Source organism: Dromaius novaehollandiae, chromosome 1, assembly GCF_036370855.1.
Source record: "Dromaius novaehollandiae isolate bDroNov1 chromosome 1, bDroNov1.hap1, whole genome shotgun sequence".
NCBI classification, from domain to species: domain Eukaryota; kingdom Metazoa; phylum Chordata; class Aves; order Casuariiformes; family Dromaiidae; genus Dromaius; species Dromaius novaehollandiae.
Genome location: NC_088098.1, coordinates 53,526,102 through 53,544,015, shown reverse-complemented (window position 1 = coordinate 53,544,015; position 17,914 = coordinate 53,526,102). Strand labels below are relative to the sequence as shown.

Genomic DNA, 17,914 nt, shown 5'->3' with positions numbered 1-17,914 from the left:
TGCATGCTCTGTGTGTGTGCGCGTACATGTGCGCGCACGCAAAGCACTGCTACAGCAAATCATTTGGGGCCAGCTCCAGCTGAGATGCTTTGTCTTACTACAGGATGTAGGTGTTGCACAGTATTTTCACTGCCTGTGTAAACTTGTGCTCACTGGGCCCTTGCAGTGATCTGCACCTCACCTGTTTCTGTAACTACAGTGGGACTCTCCAGAGCTTGGATCTGGCCTTTTCCTGCTTCCTTGGTTGATCTCAAAGCAGTTCATGAAGGCTTTTCCTGCCTTTCCTAACACAGGTAAGTGTTGGCCTGGGAGCTGGTGGTAGCCAGACCAAAGGCCCATGCAGCCCCTTTCCTTCTGCTGCATCTGGCATTGCAGGCACCTGTGGAGAGGAGAGCACACTTCCAGCAGCAAGTCTGCTATCCCTGTGTGCTTGCACTTGAGCCCTTACTCTTCACCACCCAGTGCCCTGTCCCTTTTCATCTGTGGTCCATACAATCAGATCCCCCCTTGCTCCCCACCCTGTTTTGCTGTGGCACTCCTCTCCCCAGGGAAAACCAGTGGGGACAGGGGCCATACAGAATAAGCCTTCCTCTAGCATGGCCTTCCTCAGAGGAGCTGCTGGAAATCCCTTGACATGGAGTCTGCCTCTGGCCCATCTTGTTCAAGTAGACACTAGTGGGACTCCCCTTGCACCCCAGAGTCAGACTGATTCCCTTTTTGTAGCCATTTTTTATGCTCCTGGTCACCTTCCTTAATCTGAGTATAAAGTACTTCCTCTTCACTTGTTTTTAGTCTGCTGCTGAGTAATTTATAGCCTGTGTTAAGGAAGAGTAATGTATAGCTAACCTTAATTGTGTCAAGCTTTGTCCTCAACCTCCCTGTTGCCCAAGCCTCATTTATGCCTCTTCACTGCCCAGCTGGGTTCAGCTCCTGCCTGTGACAAGGTGGAGGACAGACTGGCATCCAGGGCCATCTCAGGCACTGTGGGATGGAATGAGCGTACAGCATGACAAACTTAGCAATTCCTGCTGTAATCACTCCTCAGAGGGATAAGGAGATGTGAGTGCTACAGCAAATGCCTGAAAAATGTTGAGTGGAGACTTGACCCTAGCACAAGAGCTGTGCCTTCCCTCCAAATGCAGAGCATGGTCACACAGTAAATGGGAATTGCAACCTGGAAACCAAAGCCTGCAGCAGCAGCTGAGTCTGTGTCATAGCTGCTCCATGGCTAGGGGCTGTCACAGACCCAGACCACTGCTAGAAGCAGCCACTTTTGAGTCCTCCAGGATGCTGCTGTTTGATTTAGGTGTCCCAAGAAATTCAAGGTTGGAAGAGTAGATCTTTCTTTCATCATTCTTCCAAGCACTGGTTGCATCCCAGACACTGCCCTATCACAAGGTGAAAACTACTGACCTACATTCTGTAGGCAGTGTGAATATCCACCAGTGTTCACCTGTGAATAAAGTAATGCTTGCCTCTTTGCCAGGGGTTAGCTTGAATTTCCTTGGTCAAACGGGCATTACGCAAGCCTGTTTTCTCATGGTGGTTTGTTAGAAGTCATAGGTCATGCTGGAAAGTAAGGATGGGGTAGGAGCAGGGCAGGAGGCTTATCTGTTCAGCAAGCAACTACATTTTGGATATAGGCTCTGCTTTTATGGAAGTTTTAAATTTCTTTCCTGAAACTTATTGCAACAGCTGGACTCTTGCACCACTGCAAGAATAGCTGTGTCTGCTAGATGTACATCTTTCTCACCAGCAAATGCACCTGCAAAACACCTAAAAAGCTATCAATGGTTTTGATATAATTTATTTTTTTGCATAGGCATAAATTACAATCTGTTGATTAAAAAATAAAATGAACAGTGCAGCATTTGCAACAGGCTATAGAATTCATCTCCTACCCTGTAAACCACCCACTTATGCAGGGCTAATGTATAACACTTGTATAGGGCAAACCAAGAATGAGGGAAAATAAAGGAGGCAAAGGGAGTAAATAAGGGATGTCTGCTCTGACAGCTGTTTCATTTCTCTTGTCTCACTGTGTTCATCTTGTGCATCAGCACTGGACTTAAATAGCCCTAGGCTAGGAGATCACCAGGCTGATGTAGCAGTGTTACATACCCTCTTCTCCCTGGCAGCTGTAGAGTGCAGGAAAGGTGTTACAGAAATGCTGCAAGCTGCTCTTGGAAAGAGACAGCAAGGTGGGCACTCTCTGTGGTTGCTCTGCTGCAGCCCACATCCAATACAGAGCTTAGGGACAGAAAAACCGCACTTAACCTTTCAGTGCCCAAGCTCAGCATGCCCAACCAGATACCTCAATGCAGTCAGCACAGGGAGGGCCCTAACATCAGCACTAACCACTACAGAGAAGCACAGAAGACAGGATTTCCTCCCAGTTCTGTCTCCAGGGTGTTTTACCCCCAAACAGCAGAGACTTTCTGCTTTCTCCTGCAGGGACCCACCTTTCCTTTCATCGCCAAAGAACATGAGCATGCTCCTTCTGTTAAAGCATGTGGCTCCCTGCGCCTTGGCTAGCGGTTAACACAGCCTTGGAAGGAGCAGAGGCCCTGCTCCAATGCCATCCTCAGGGGAAAGCAGCCCCCTTTTCCTACCTCTCACCAGGGTGCCTTATTTACAAAAAGGTCATTTTTCTTAGGCATGTGCTCTCCACCCTGACTGTCCAAACTGTGCAAGGAAAGAGGCCAGGGAGCGAGAAGGGATATGAGAAAAATGGCTTTCTAGTCTAGTGGTTATGGTATTTGCTTTGAAAGAAACAGAAACCCTGGTGAAGGGGGAAGAGTTTCATCTCTGTGCACCAGCAGTTTCTCATTAGATGAAATACAAAAACACCTCTGCCAAGCCTAGGACCAGTCTAGGCATTCACAGAAGCATAACTCAGGGCCCTGTGTGCACAATCAGGAGACATGACTCTGAGGCTAAGACAAGTTTAAAATAACTGTGGCTGTAGCTGCCAAAAAATTGAGTCTAAGCTCAATATAGGACAGAATTTATCTTCTCTGGATCTGGCTGCAGGTCTGCTTTTTCCTGGCAGGAGAGACCTGTAACTGTCTAGGAGACTCCAGGGGATAATTTTGGAAGGGCTCAATGCTTCTGGCTGACAGAAATCAGGGCACACTGATGGGAGAAGCCTCCTCAGCTCTTTCCCCTCCACCATGTCCCTTCGCTTCACTGTTTCAAGCAGAAAGACGAGAGCAGGAACCAATTCCTTGCGCCCCCCCCAGTGCCTGCATTGCTGGCATCATCTTCCGCAGGCATCAGCCAGTGCTGAAATGATAAATACAAGCCCTTAGCTTTTCCTTCCACTAAATACAACCAAATGGGGATGTTATAAACGCTACCCAAGAACGTAAGCCAAACTAAACACCACGCATGCTGCATGCGGCCAGGAGGTGGAGTGGCCAGATGACCATGGTACACGTTAACACGGGGGAGGTCCCTGGGGCTGAAGGCTAGACACCTTCCTCTAGCCTCCTGTTGCATCTCCCCCCCATCAAACCACAAGCAAGGGCAGGATTCAGGTGCCCGCTTTAGACAAGGCCTCCCTGTTCTGCACCAGCACAGTCCTCTGCTCAGGGAGCTGGGCCCACATGAAAGCAGGAGGGAGAGCAAGTCCTCCCAGGAGAAAGAGGGTCAGCCCACAGCAGCCATATGAGCAATGCAAGTGAGGGGGGACCCCACTGCCCCCCAACAGTTAACAGCCTGCAGTTGCAAGCGTGCTCTTGAGAGGGGCAAGAAGAGGCATTACACACCCCACGCTCCCTTGCCTCTACCCCGACACACGGGCCCTTTGCAGAGCCGTGGCCTCAACAAGCCAAGCACCTCTACCACGAGCTGCTTGGCACCAACTGCTGCCCCACAGGCGAGTAGGTGGGTGAGAGGCATGCTGCCTCTCCATGCCCTCCTTGGCCCCAAGGCCTCGCATGGTCTCCTCCCCACAAGCCAGCATCACCACACTTCAAAAAGTGATGTACTACTAGTCAGGTGCTTACTGTCCTGTCCCCGCCAGGCTGCGTGCAGTGATTGCCCTCTGCAGACAGGTGCAAGCCTTGGCAGGCGGTCTTCTCTCTCTGCCCCATCTCCTGGTCATCAGCTTGTATATGTATGGAGAAAGCCATACAGCGCATGGGGACAGCAGGTCCCGTTCCCTACGTACAGCTGCCTACATACAGATGCATCTACAGACAAGTGGTCACGGACACAAGCTGCCCACACACCTCGTGGGTTACAAACTCGGAGGGCATCCTCCAAAGTAAGGAGGCAGGAGCAAGCCCAGCACTCTGCCAGGTGCCTTTTCGCCAAGGACGCTCGGGCAGATGCTGCAGCTGATGGCATCTCGCCCAGCAGCGGTCCGCGATGGACATGGTCTTCCCGAGCCCAGCTATCAAGCCACTTAGGTTCAAGGCCCAAGTTTGAAACAGCTCTGCTCATCTTATTCTAGTTTTATCTTACTGTGCACACTGTTCTCGTACTAAATAAAGCTCTAGCCCTCTAAGCCACTCACCTGAGCGGTACCACATAACAGAACATCCTCCGGTTAAGTAGAAATTGCATGGAAAAAAAGATTTTTTTTTCCTTTGTTATTACAAAAAAAAAAAAAAAAAAAGCCCCCACACTCTAACCTCAAACCAGCCCTCCCCCCTTAGAAAAAAACAGAACAAACCCAAAAGGGGAAGCAGATGATGGGAGTTTTCAACAGCATCATTGTGCTTAACAGCTGGGAGCCAAACAGACCAGAGGGACACGTGGCCCCCTCACACCAGCACGCGGGCGATACAGGACTCCTATCACTTTTGGCCGAGAGCCTTGCGCATGGCGGAGGCCCAACAACACCCGCCGGCAGCAGGAGGCACAACGCATCTCCAAACACACAGCCGGGGGACCGGGACGGACGGATCGCAGTGCTGGGGCTGGCTTCACAACCCACAGATTTCTTACTTTTCCCTCCCCCCTGCCCCAAATCTTTAGTTTTATATTAATTAATACTTCATTAATACTGCCTTATTTCCCCTCTGCCAACCCCGCTTTAAAGGCCTTGGGAGCTTCAGCGACCCAACGCCAAGGCGGAAGAACTGCCCCAAGCGGAAGGGAGGTGATGGTGACACGAGGCTCGTTGGTCGTGACGTGCTCCCCACCTACTCCGACGGCCCCGAGTCGGTCACCGAGGCCACGTACACCGTAACATGCCCAAGCCCGCATGAAGCGGAATACAAAATTACATACACCTTGCGAAAGCCATGGGAATGTTACACGTGTCATCAGAAAGGAGGTGGGGAAAAAGGGGACATGTGGACTGCACAGACCCAATAGAAAGTTAGCTTAAAAAGCTGAAGTGTCCAATATGCGCTGAAAATAACCTGGGCTGTGCTAGGACCCACACAGGATGCTCTTGCCTTACCACCCCATTGACTACGATCCTCTCCCCTAAACACAAATTCTTCCCCTCTGCAAGCAGCGCCACAGAAAAGCTGAAGGGGAACAAGTTCTCTGGGGTGGCTGCTCGCACCTCCCAGGATTTTTATGTGTGAAGCGGCAAAAATAGATGAATTCTCTCTTGCTCTCTTCCCAGGCAGCATCCTCCCTGCACCATCGTCCTGCGCTGCCCGTGCGGGACCCGGGGCGGCCGGCCAGGGCGGGTGAGCCAGGGGGATCAGTGCGCTGGCTCCCCGTGCACACGGAAGCGGTAGATGCAGGTGTACTCGGGGTGACCCCAATTGCTCAATATCCGGAGCTCCACCAGCTGGAACGTGCCCAAGTCTTCACCCTTAGCAAGAAGGGAAAGCAGAGATGTTTCATGGCAGGAAGGGAAACCTGCGCCTGAGCCCTTGAGATAGGGGCAAACATCCCCCAAGCTTAGGGTGCAACAGTCGCTGCCGGGGATGCAAGCTGGCCAGGAGCCTGTGTACAGGAGCAAAGCTTGCAACATCCCCTCCCAGAACGATACGAGCCTGAACAGTGATTCACCATGGGCAAATCTTCCAAGAACCAACTAACCATGTTTAGGACGGCTTCGTGCCCCTCAAATCCTCCGCCCTGGCATCCCCCAACACTGTTGACCAGTTTTCTCTTAGGGGCTCAGTCTGGCCAGAGAGCTCCTGCACCACCCCCATGCCTTACCTCGAAGTAAAATGTTTGTATGGGATTGCCATCATGGTTGTACGTGAACTGCCCGAGGAGAGTGCCCTCCTCTTCTCCTTCCTCTTTCAAACCCTACGGGGAGCAAGCAAAAAGGGAGGCAGAAAGGGAGAACGTGAGGTGATCAAAGAGTCTGGGGCAGAAGTGGGAGATGGAGACACAAATGCACTTAGACACCACACCTGCTTTTCCAGGCCAAAACACACAAACAGGAACGGGGATCAGTGGGGAAGGGTGGGGGAAAGACCAAGAGTTACACCTACTCACTTCCCTCTCCCCACAGAGCCCCTCGCATCCCAAAACCCTTCCCTGAGCCTTGCATTTCCCTCTCTCTCTCCTTCTTCCCCAGGTGTTGCATACTTATCCTTGCCAGAATAAAATCCCCCCCTTCCTAGAGCACCCCACAGCCAGGTACAGAGCTCACTACTCACCCAGCTTCTGCAGTATCATCCCCTCCCCTTGTCTGCCCTCCTCAAACACATCAGCCTCCTGCAATCCCCTGCAGAGTCCCCAAGTTTCCACCTTTTCTCTTGGGTCCAGGTGAGGATACTCACATAGACAGTGAAGTCCTTGGGAGCGCTGGGGATAGTGCCCTGGGGCGAGAGGGCTTTCGGGATGTGCTCCAGTGTCACGGCTGTGGGACGGATGGGGCTGGAGAGGCGGATGACAGCGAACCCCTGGGATCCACGAAACGCCCAGCAGTTCCCAGGGTTGACGTCTGGCTACACACGTGAGAACAAGACACCAGCTCTTAGGCATCGGCAGGAAGGTTACTACCATTAACTACAGTACTGAAGGTTACTACCATTAACTACAGTACTACTACCAGTAACTACACTAACACTGTTTTTCTCCCACTGTTATCTAGGCTGCCTCACCCTGGAGCATTTTACAGGCTCTGTATGGACGTATTTATACCCTGCAAGATGTGGACAACTCTAGAAAGAAGCACAACAGCTACTAACTGCACGGTAGAGCATGAGGGAGTCACGCTGCTCCAAAGCAACTTTCTAAGTTGCCGTGAAGGAAGTCCCCTTTACTCAGGGCACGCAGGGAAGGACGAGGGCCAGGCTGGCCCGCGGCTAGCTGAACGCCCTCCACACCCAGCTCAAGGTGAGACAGTCCCAGGCGGGAACCTGGCAGCCGCAGAGAAGGGTGACTCAAGACTTGCCGCTTGCTTTTTACACCTGCACACTCAGGACCTGCCACTGGGGAGACAGCCCTACTGCCCAGCTTAAGTATTGCTCCAGCCTTACCACAGCAATCATCCCTTCTGGGAGGCTGCAGCATTACACGCTGCCACCCCTGGCAGGCTTGAGCAAACACCGGGACACGGGCAGCCTGATTGCAAACTGCCCTGTGTGCAAGATCAGCACATGTAACCACTTCAATAAAAGCTTGTAAAAACTGCACAGGAACCGGTGCACCCGGTTCCCCCTCCCCAGTCCTCCCTCTGCCCTCCCAGGGACAGCAGGAGTTATTCTCCTCCATATGATTTGTGGAAAACAGGTACCTCCCAGAATGCCAGTGCAGTGAAAGGCAAGGAAAAGAGGGGTACGAGTGGCCCTGGGGAGAGGAGACAAGCTGGGACAGAGAGAGCAGGCAACTCAGGAAGGAAAGGAGGAGAGGGCCCTCTCAAAGGACTCAAGCGACAGGACAGCCCAAATCCCACGGGGGCGGCAGAGGCCCTTGCCCTGCTCCCCAAGGTGCTCACCTGCAGGATGACCCGGGGGGACTGTGAGTGGTACCACAGGGGGATCCCAAACAAGCTCAGCAGCGCTGTCTTGGTCTCATAGGTTTCCGAGCAGCGGGTGTTAATGACGCTGGCCCCTGGCATGGGAAGGGAAAGGCAGGAGGTGAGGCCACAGTCACTGGCCACGCGACAGTGGGTCTGTTGCACATGCTGGCACTGCAGGAGGGAAGCTAGGACAGCGTTTCCCAAGTACGGCTTGTGACACAAGAGACAACAAGCTTCCTACAGCCCGGCTGAGCTCATCCCCATCACGCTGCGCTAGGTACACCAGCATGCTTCAGACCAGTGCTCTCCTCCTCGCGGGTCCCGGTGCTTGGCCATGCCACGGGTCACAGAGAGACGCCCGCAGAAATGTCGCCACGGCCCTCTTGAGCGGGGAGGGCCCTCCTGCCTACCTGCCGACTCCAGCGCGTAATCCACCATCCCCACGCGATCCTCACTGTAGTGCTTCAGGGCCTGGTTCACGATGAGATGCACTTGCTGCAAGAGGACCAGAGGACACGAGAGGGCTGAAGGGCTGGCACGGGCACCCTGTCCCCAATGCGCACCCAACCTCACACATCCAGGGCCCGATGCGCTCCCAGGCGCACCTGCCCCACGCCTTCACCTCCCCCTGAGGCAAAGACCTTTTCACAAAGCAGCCAGGGGGTGAATTCCTGCAGCAAAAACAAAAGGTCATGCACTTGGCTACAGAGCTTCATCAGGTGTTTCTGAAAATACCCCAGCTAGAGCTGCCACGCAATGAAGGGGCAGCAGCCAGCCATGCTGGACTCCCCTTTCCCCATCCCAACAGATGGGCTGGCTGCACCAGAGGAGGAGAAGGATGTGGGCTGGATCCCCAGCTGGATACCAGACACAGCCCTGCAGCTCACGTGGCTCTCCTGGCTTTGTCTGCTGTCCCCTCCACACCACTGCTTCCCTCTTCCCACAGGGATTGACACCAACTTGCCCTATCTGGCAAACCCAATGTTGCAACACCAGGACTGCACAAGGTCAAACAGGTCACTGTATCCCAGGAAAGAGCTTCTGCATCTCCCAGATACACAAACAAGAAATAGATCCTATCTCTTGGATTCAGGTCCTGAAGGATATATCCAGCATCACAGTTTAGGGTCTAAACTTTATAGTCTAAGCAGGCCTCATGCATGCTATGCGAGAGCGTCTGCTGTTAATCCCCTTTATGCCTCTCTCCATTGCCCTCCACAGAGAATTGCCAACAATTCTTTTCAATTTTTTCCTGTGATGTCATTCAATTAAAATGCTTTGCCCCAAATCACTCTGCATCACTGAGAAGAATGGCAGTAAATGAGGCGCCACAGGGCTGTTTGCAAGCGTCTCACCATGGCCATGGAAACCTTGCTGGGCACCTGCCTGGCCTTTGGGTGAATGACACACGAGCAGAACAACTCAGGCCCAGTGTCCCCACTACTCTTTCTTTCTCCACATCTCCCTGGTCCAAGCTCCAAAGGCCTGAGCACCAGACTTGGGTTTTAAGACAGCTAGAGATTTGCATGTGTGCAGATACTACCACCTCCAACCTTTTTCAAGGTAGGAGAGCAGGCTGGGTGGCTGCACAGATGCAGCCAAGAGCAAGCTGGTGGCAGAGCAGAGAAGGGAAGAAAGTCATGTCCCACAGGAGCACTCTTTCCTCATGGGATCTGCCAGCACAAGCTGAGGCAGAGGCAGACCCTGGCTGCCTCCTCTTCCTCTCCCCTCCTCACCCTCACTATCTTCGAGACACAGACTCAAACTCACAGAACAACCCAGCAGCCACCACTTCAGAGCTACCCTCACTTTAGGGGAAGACACACAATTCTGTCTAGAGGGCTTCCCAGACCAGTCTTCTCCCTTAAAAAAGTATGTCTTTAGGGAGGAGGGCGTTAGGGCATTATTAAGCACTTTTACTAAAACCTAGAGCATGTCCTGCCAGGCTCCGTCAGACACATGCCGAGACAAGCTCCCTGCCACAAGAAATCAGTCTAAAGAGGCAAGAAAAGAGATGTTCATAGGGGTCAGGGGAGGAAATATCATGTCCAATGAGCAATGGAAGGACAGAGCAGGGGCACAAACTCTTCCTGAGAGGCCACAGTTTTAGCAGAGCTGGGCGTCTGCCCCAGCCCCAGCAACGTCTTAATCCCAGCCGCTCCCCTGGAAGCTTTTGATACCGGAGAACTTGCTCGCACTAAGACACACAAGTAAACGCACATCTTTGGCAGCAGGACACCAAGCTCCAGCCGAGGTTTTGACAGCAAGGAAAACAGCAGAGGGGCAAGAGGAAAACATTGAATTTGCCAGCCCCAATCCTATCTTCACCATAGCACATCCCAGCCTGCTCCAACATCCATCCGCACACCCAGGAGTGGCATCCCAGCCGTAAGGGCTGTCCCCACGGCTCCACTATCTGCCCAGGCACATGTGCCAGCCCCCTTCAAACGCACACAAGAGGGCACATCCCCCCCCCAGTGCCCATAGGTGCTGCCATGTCCCTGAGGCCCAGGCAAATACTCACCTCCTCTGTCACCCCCGCCATTCCGCCTTGCCGCAGGGACACTCCAATGCCAGCCTGGGCATCCCATGCTGACAGCTGCCGATCCTCCAAGACTTTCGCAAGGATCTTGTGCTCCAGCGCCTGGAGCTCAGCTTGCAAATCTTCCCACTGGAGGAAGAGGCTGGCTGCTCCATCCCGCCGGGGCTGCGACAAGAACTGGCTGACCCAGGCAGGGAACTGCGCTTCCACCTGAAACCAGCAAGACAGGAGCTCAGCCCCTGGGCAGAGACACCTTACCTCGCGGCGTGGGCTTTGCCGGGGCCCTCGGATCAATCTGCGAGGGGGCTGGTTCCCATGAGGACGCTGCTCCTAAGAACTCAGGCACCCCTGAGAGGGGACAGACTAGACCCGCTGTAAAGGATCAGGGACTCACGTCAGTCCGCACTGCCTTGATCTGCTCCAGCATCACCTCCATGTGCTTCCCCACCACCTCCTGGTCCGATTTCAGGAGTGCCAGCTCCCTCTTCAGGCCCGCCAGCTCCCGCTCCAGTTTGTCCATCTCCTGCTGGAAGCTCCCCCTCAGGCCCTCCTGTGTGGAGCTGCACCCCCGCCCAAGAAGAGAGGAAACACAACCAAAGCATTAGGGCCAGCTGGGCAGCGTGGCAGGCAAGATCCTGGCACAGTCCCTCTGGAGAGCCACTGGCACTCCTGACAGGGATTTGCAGCCTGGCCATCAGCAACGGATGATCCCAACTCCCCTCCGCAAACCAGGAGGGGCCTCTTCCCCCACCAGCTACAGCTCCCAGCCTCGGGACCACTCCTACCTGCACTCCCCCGCACCTCAGCCTCTGTGCCGTGACTCCAGGTGACACAAGTCTTTGTCACCATCACTCTACCCAGGGCGCTTTCTCTCTTGCTGACTTAACCACATGTTCATTCCTCCTTTTCCCTTAACCTTGCGCCTTTCAACCTCTTACCTCCCTTACCAAACCAGAGCTGGAAACCCTTCCTAAGCTCTGCGATGGCAGTTTTGCCCCACTATCTGTTTGCCCCTAATACAGGATGCAAATCTAGGTAGGGCAGCTCACAGCAAGAAGCGGCTCTGCCCAGACAGCCAACAGTACCTTTGCCACTCTGAATTCAGCTCGAACAAGCGGGCCTCCATCTCCTGCCAAAACAGCCACAAGGGAAACAAAAACGCAAGGGTGAGATCTACAATGAGCACGTGAAGTTAAACAAAATCACATCTGGACGCAGGAATTACGATGCTACACCAAAACCAGCCCATTCCTCATCCTTCACCGTGGCCAGGGCTGCTCTTCGCAGGTACGCAGAGCTGCTCCGCTGGCAGACCCAATGGGACGAGGGAACTGAAATGACCCCATGGCCGCTGGGCTCCCCCGATGACCTTCCTCCTCCTGGTGCCCTGGCATCCCTCTTCCCCTCCCAGGCTCAGAGGCAGCACGTGCTGCCCCATTTCCCAGCAGCTGTGCTGCAGGGAACGCCACTTGGCTCCCTTGGATACTTGACATTAAAAGCCTGGTTCAGACCTTCCTCAGCTAGGGTGTTAACACAGCTCCCCATGGTGTTTCCCATCCCCACCACCCTGCTCCTCAGCAGAGACAACCCTGGCAGCAGGCTCCTGCTGACACCGCAAGCGCAGCTACCAGCACCCGGAGCGGACGCGTCCCACTTCCAAGATATGGCCAGTCCCCCCGTCCCTCCCCAGGTTTCTGGCAGGAGCAAGGTTTCAGCCATTTACCTGCGAGGCTTGGGTGATCTTCCCCAGGCGCCCGTTCAAATCCATCTGCACCTGGGCTCGGAGGGCATCCAGCTCGCCCTGCAGGGCACGGAGGAGATGTGAGAGCCTGGCCACGTGCAACCCCCTTGCCTGGACCCCGCAGCCACCCGCCAGGACGGCCCCAGTGCCCCTCACCTGGACATGCACAGCCACGTCATTGCGGACATGCTCCTTCAGCTCTTCTTCCCGGCGGCTCACCAGCCCCTCCAGCAGCGTGAGGACGTCCCCATGCTTCAGCTCACCCTCCACCGCCACGGCCCCCCTCTGCAGCTCCCACCGCGATGCCTCGGCCTCCAGCACCTTGAAGCGTTTCTCCAGGGCTTGAAACCGCGCCAGGAGCTGGTGCTCCCTGCTCAGCCCCTGCAACGGCAAAGGGAAGCGTGGTCCAGTAAAAAACCCCCACAACACGGCACCAACCCCTGGGGCCCTGCCTGCTCCAGAGGGACCACCACATCCCCTGGGAAAGGGGCATGAGACCTGCCAATCCCAAATGACAGTTTTCATTCATCTGCCGCTTCCCAGGAGAGGGCAGACGCTTTCCCCCACACCCCATCCAGGGATGCCCAGAGAGCAGAGGGGGCCAACATGGCCATGGCAGGGGCCAGACCGTGCAGCCCCAGGTATCTCCACGCGGCATCCACCCCATCAGGGCTCGTGGGAGGTGGGGGAGCCCCGTGCCAGGGCTGCCCCAGCAGCTGCTCCCCAGCCCTTACCTGATCGAAGGCGGTCAGATCCCAAGCTCCGGGCACATCAGCTGCCCCAGACGCAGATGATGAAACCTTTGCAGATCCCCAGAGAAATGCAGGGAAGCTGAGTGTTGACAGTCCGTATCGGTAGAAATACCAAGCCCCTGGCAATGCAGAGAGATGAGCTGGTTAAAGTGGTGGGCCTGGAGCAGGGTTCAGACTAGCAGTCCACCACCACCGAGGGTTGTCAGGTAGCCACTGGGGCAGGGGTGACAAGGTGCCAGCAGCACCGAGCTGGCGGCCCTCAGTCCCCATGCACCATCCCTCCCCACATGCCAGGTTTTGGGCCTTGCCATTCACATGGCAGCAGGACAATCACTCTCCTGAGCCCCCCAGCACGACTGCACTGTCCTGCCACTCAGGGCAGGATAGAAGGGCTTTTGCAGGGCAGAGGAAACAGACAGCCTCAAACCCTGGCTTTGACTTTGAGTTACCGTAGGCGATTGCAGCAAGGAGCAGGAGGAGCGGCAGCAGCAGCAGGAGAAACTTCTTCAGATCCAAATAGCGTCTGGAGAGCCGAGAAGAAAGAGGAGCCTGTATTACTGCAGCTGCCTTCTCCCATCCGCAGCCTTCCTTTGGACTGGAGCCAGAAATGGGGGATTGGTAGGGAGAGCGCCACAAAAAAATAAAGCCTGGCCTGGCTTTGGTGGCAAACACCAATCCCAGGCCTCAGAGCGTGCTGGGGACCCATGGGTCTCCTGCAGGTCCCCCCTGTGCCTCGCTCACCCCTGCCTCCCCAGGGTCCCACCAGCTGCTAACTCGCTCCCCCCAGGTGGGTGCCACTGCCACACTCACCTCCTCGAGGTGACGCCACCCAGCAGGGGAGTTGTGCCGGCAAGGCGGTGCCACGCGGCTCCAACCCATGAGAACAACCACCCCAGGAACCGGACTGTAAAGACAAAGAGAGGGATCAGCCCACAGACAGGATCCCAGGCAGGATGTCCCCAGGCTGCTCCTGCTCTCCCCAGCGCTCCCAAGGGGAGAAGAGGGCAGGAGGACAACCCACTTTGGCAGCATCAATTGCTGGCTTGTTCCTGCTCTGGTGGCAGGGCAACCCTTCTCGCTCTCCATCTTGGTCTTGCGAAGAGCAGAGGATGCCAAACGCTTTAAGTACGTACGGTCAGCTCAAACACGGCAGTGACTGCATGGCGCTCTGCCCTCTCCCGCCAGTAACTCACATTGAGGGAACATCATGGTTCAGTCCCCTCATCCACACCCTGTCACTCAGCTCTGCTAGCAACCCTACCCATCCAGCAGCTGCACTCGCGCTTTTACTGTTGCGCCCCTCATGTGGACACAGATCCCTTCAACAGCTTCCAAAACCCTTCCACTGATGCATGTACCCTTTTTTTGAACTTCTGTTTCTTTTCTTAGTGATGTTTCAGGAGGGGAAAAACCCCTCCAGCTGAGCAGGGAATACTGCATGTGGGGAGGGCAGATGCCTGCAATGAAGTGAGCCGCCCTGGCAAACCAGCCCCGGGCCCCACACTCACCCGGAGCGGTGACCACGTGCCAGAGGAAGGAGCCGACCCTGGAGGCTGCGCTCCTGAGCCCCAACCCAGAGCAGCTCTGGCCTGAGCAAAAGTGACCTGCAGGGAAAGGAGGACGAGAGGGAGTAAATCCCCCAGCGGGGTCCGCATCCTTGGATTTCACCCAGGTATGCTGGCAAAAGCTGTTCTCAGCTGGAGGATCGCTCCCACCAGCTTTCTCCCTGTCACCGCAGAGGGGCTGGCGCATCCCTACCAGCATAGTCATCTTCCGAGGAGTAGCCGGACGAAGAGGCGTAGGTGTCGTACGTCTTGCTTTCCAGCAGCCCGTTAATTTTACTGGACTCTGTGTCCCCCGTGCCTCTTCTCCTCCTCATCGAGAGCTCCCCGCCTGCCCCCAAAACATGGAGTCCTCTGAGAAACCAGCACCGCTGGGCGCCCCAGAGCCGACAGCCCCGGGCCGGCCGGCGCCACTCACCCCAGTAACTGCTGCTGTCCAGGCCGTCGTCGAAGCCTGAGCTGCCCAGGGCAGAAAGGCCCCTGTTGCCCCCCAGGTAAGACTCGCTCATCATTGACTCGCTGTAGTAGGTGGTCTGGGTGCTGGGGCCGGGGGAGAGGCGCTTCATGCTGCTCGATTTCCTCCTGACCGTCCTGCTGGGGGCAAGGAGGCAAGAAGAGACTTGCAGGCCTCGTGCAACGCGGCCGTGAGCCATGTTGCACCAGCCGGGGAGGAGCAGAGGGTTTGCCACAGTTTCTGGGCAGGTGCAGTTCTGCCCTGCACAGCGCAGGGTGGCAGCGGGCAACCTCTGCTATACGTCTTTGCAAAACACACTCCTCCCACGTGCCCCATGCCCAATCCCCAGCCTGCCTTGGCGCGGAGGGCGCCCGGCAGCCGCTACGCTCACCTCCGCCTCCTCTGTCACTGCTGCGGTTTTCCGGAGAGGTGCCGGGTGCCTGCAGCGCACCTCCCTCCCGCAGGGGACCGCGGGGGCCCAGCTCTTTCGCAGCAGCGACGCGAACAAGGTGCACCGCTCTTCCCCTCCCCGCCAAGCCTGCAGCAGCTTCCCGCAGCGGCGCAGGAAGGAAACGTGAGAGGATGTGCGAAGGGTGGAAAGAGCTAGGCTTTTGCCGGGGTGCAAGCCAGCGTGCACACGGCCCAGGATCAGCCGGGTGAGGGAGCAGCTCTCCTCTACACAAGCGGCAGAATTTTGCAAGCAGCAGGCTCGGTGCCCCGAGCTGACCCCCCCGTACCCTGGCAAGGGGCATTCCCCCCATGGAAAACATCCCGTATCCCATCCCCCCTGCAGCACCCCGGCATCACGCACGCCTCCCCGTGCCCAGACCTGCCGGCACTCTCCTTGAAGGGGGCCTGCTGGCCCCCTAGCACGGAGCTGCCGCTGCTGCTGGTCGCTGCGTCGTCATCGCCCTGGTAATAGCGCGCGGTGACCAGGCGCTGGCTGCGGCGGGACATGGCGGCCGAGGGGGCAGTGAGACCGTCTTACCACCGCGCCTGGCAGGAGAGAGAGCAAAGAGAGTCAGCAACCGGGGGGGAGGGGAGGGGGGAGCAGGGGGCCCAGACAAAACACCGGCACCCAAAAAGTTGCACCCACTGAGCACCCCTACACACACAGCCACCCCTTGGGGGGTTATAAATCCCCCTTCCCCTCCCGCAGGCCACCCCCATGCACACTCAGCCCCGGGGGGGGGACTACCCCCCACCCCCCCCACACCTCCCAGCACGGCCTAGCCCCATGCCCCCCCCCCCCCCCAAACCGCAGCCTGGCCAGCCCCCCCGGTGCCTGCCCCACACATGCACCCCCATGCACACTTCATGCCCGCTCCAGCCTGCCCCCCCATGCCTGCCCTCCATGCACACTCCATGCCCCCGCCCCTGCCCCCACCCCCATGCCCGGCCTGCCCCCCATCCCCCCCCCAGCCTACCCCCCACGGGGCCTAGTCCAAGCGGGTCCCGCCCCCCGCACAACTTTCCCCGTCCCCGCACAAGCAGGCGGCCCCGGCTTGCACCGGGGACTGCTTTGCACCGACCCCCCCCCCCCATCCCGTGCAAACCCACCGGCGGGGCAGGGGAGGAGAGTCCCCACCTTCCCTCCCCCAGCTGCGAGCGCCGCTCCAGCTCCCTTTTGTTTTGCAAGGGTAGTGCTGCCCCCCCTCCCCCCCCGCGCCCCGCCCCGGTGCACCGCGCGCGCGCGCCTACCGGGGCCGCCGCCGCCGCCGGGGCGGGGCCGCGCGCGCCACCCGGGCCCGGCGGGAGGGGGAGGGGGACGGGCGGGGGGCGCCGCGGCCCCCGCCGGGCGCGCCGGGACTGCCGGAAACCTGCGGTTTTGGGTTTGGGGCATTTTATTATTATTTTTTTTTTTCTCGCGGTGATGCAAAGACGCGGGGCCGGGGGTCGGGGCTGGGGGGTCCCCAGCGCCAAACCCTCCACGCTCTCAGCAGCGCCAAATGCTGCAGCTCGGCGGAGGCCCCGTTTCCTCGGGCACCGGGGCTGGCGGCACCCCGGCGACCTAGGCAGGAGAATGAGCACTGTCCAGATCCACCCGCCTCGCCGCCCCGGCTCTGGCTCCCTACCTGGCGGCGCGCCGCTGGCCTTAGCTGCGCCTGGCCCGCTGCCTCGGCCACCCCGTTTTGTGGCCCCTTTGGAAAGGGAGCTGCTTGGCCGCGCCGGCTGCACGGGGGTCGCCCGCAGCTCGCGCTTGGCACCAAACCTGCCACGGGGCCTCGAAGGCCGCCGCTGCGGGGGATCCGGTGCTGAACCCCCCCCCAGCCCAGGGCTTCGGGCCTTGCGAAGGCGGCGTCCCTCCCCCTCGAGGTGCTCTAGATGCGGCAGTGCCTGTCTGAGACAGGGCTGCTGCAGCAGTGTGCGCCTCCCCCGGGACGGACGGCATCAGCCCCGTTTTCCTAGGCGGTCGGGCAAGAAAAGGCATTTGAAGAAAGGGTTAAAAAGCAAGCAGGCGAAAGGGGAGTAACCTGTTGCAAAATAGAGCCTAAACCTTTTCCTGTTCGTTGCCTCTTTGGCTCAAGTGAGTTGGGTTTTGCCATAAAACTCAGTGTTTGCTCGGGCACTGCAGCCAGCTTTCCAGCACGAAAATGAAAGTGGCCCGTTAGCATGCAGGAGGGCCCCGGCAAGCAATCGCCATCCTCTCCCCTCTGCCACCACTGCTGCGAATAGCCAATTCACCACGAAACCTCAGATGCAAAATGTCCTGCAGGCCTGTTGTGTGATGAACACAGCTCCCCTTTGTCCCTTTTCTCCATCCCAGCCTTGTTTCTGCCTCAGTCTTGAGTCTCTGTGTGCTTTTACTACCGCTCTGTGGATTTGGCTGCTGCTGTTTTATCTGTAGTTTTCTCACCCTTTTCTAAAGCTTCCCTTGATTTGTTTACTGACTAATCTGGTTGGCAATCCTCTCCCTCTCTTTTTGTTCCCTCGTTCGCTCTTTTCTCTCGCGATGCCAACACTGATCCCAC

General features: G+C 57.1%; 1 protein-coding gene and 1 long non-coding RNA gene across 11 annotated transcripts; one reads left to right on the top strand and one right to left on the bottom strand.

Moving 5' to 3' along the window:
- Nucleotides 1-1,791: 1,791 nt before the first annotated feature.
- SUN2 (Sad1 and UNC84 domain containing 2) lies at nt 1,792-17,039 on the bottom strand. Of its 10 annotated transcripts, none has more exons than XM_026101959.2 (18): nt 17,018-17,039; nt 15,772-15,938; nt 14,907-15,082; nt 14,685-14,819; nt 14,435-14,530; nt 13,737-13,830; nt 13,376-13,521; nt 12,909-13,045; nt 12,331-12,555; nt 12,157-12,234; nt 11,519-11,562; nt 10,828-10,993; nt 10,416-10,643; nt 8,302-8,386; nt 7,868-7,983; nt 6,708-6,875; nt 6,136-6,228; nt 1,792-5,782 (listed from the first exon to the last, which is right to left on the bottom strand). In XM_026101959.2, the coding sequence occupies exons 2-18, from the start codon at nt 15,897-15,899 to the stop codon at nt 5,669-5,671; spliced, it is 2,229 nt and encodes a 742-aa protein (XP_025957744.1). In that variant the 5' UTR covers nt 15,900-15,938; nt 17,018-17,039; the 3' UTR covers nt 1,792-5,668. The 10 variants fall into 10 exon arrangements, with proteins under 10 accessions (XP_025957744.1, XP_064368451.1, XP_064368438.1 ...); XM_064512381.1 differs by lacking the exon at nt 17,018-17,039 and adding an exon at nt 16,644-16,668; XM_064512368.1 differs by lacking the exon at nt 17,018-17,039 and adding an exon at nt 16,503-16,635.
- On the top strand, nt 6,847-7,563 carry LOC135328476 (uncharacterized). The gene is made up of 2 exons (XR_010389385.1): nt 6,847-6,922; nt 7,022-7,563. It is a non-coding gene; the product is annotated as an uncharacterized LOC135328476 (long non-coding RNA).
- Nucleotides 17,040-17,914: the final 875 nt, after the last annotated feature.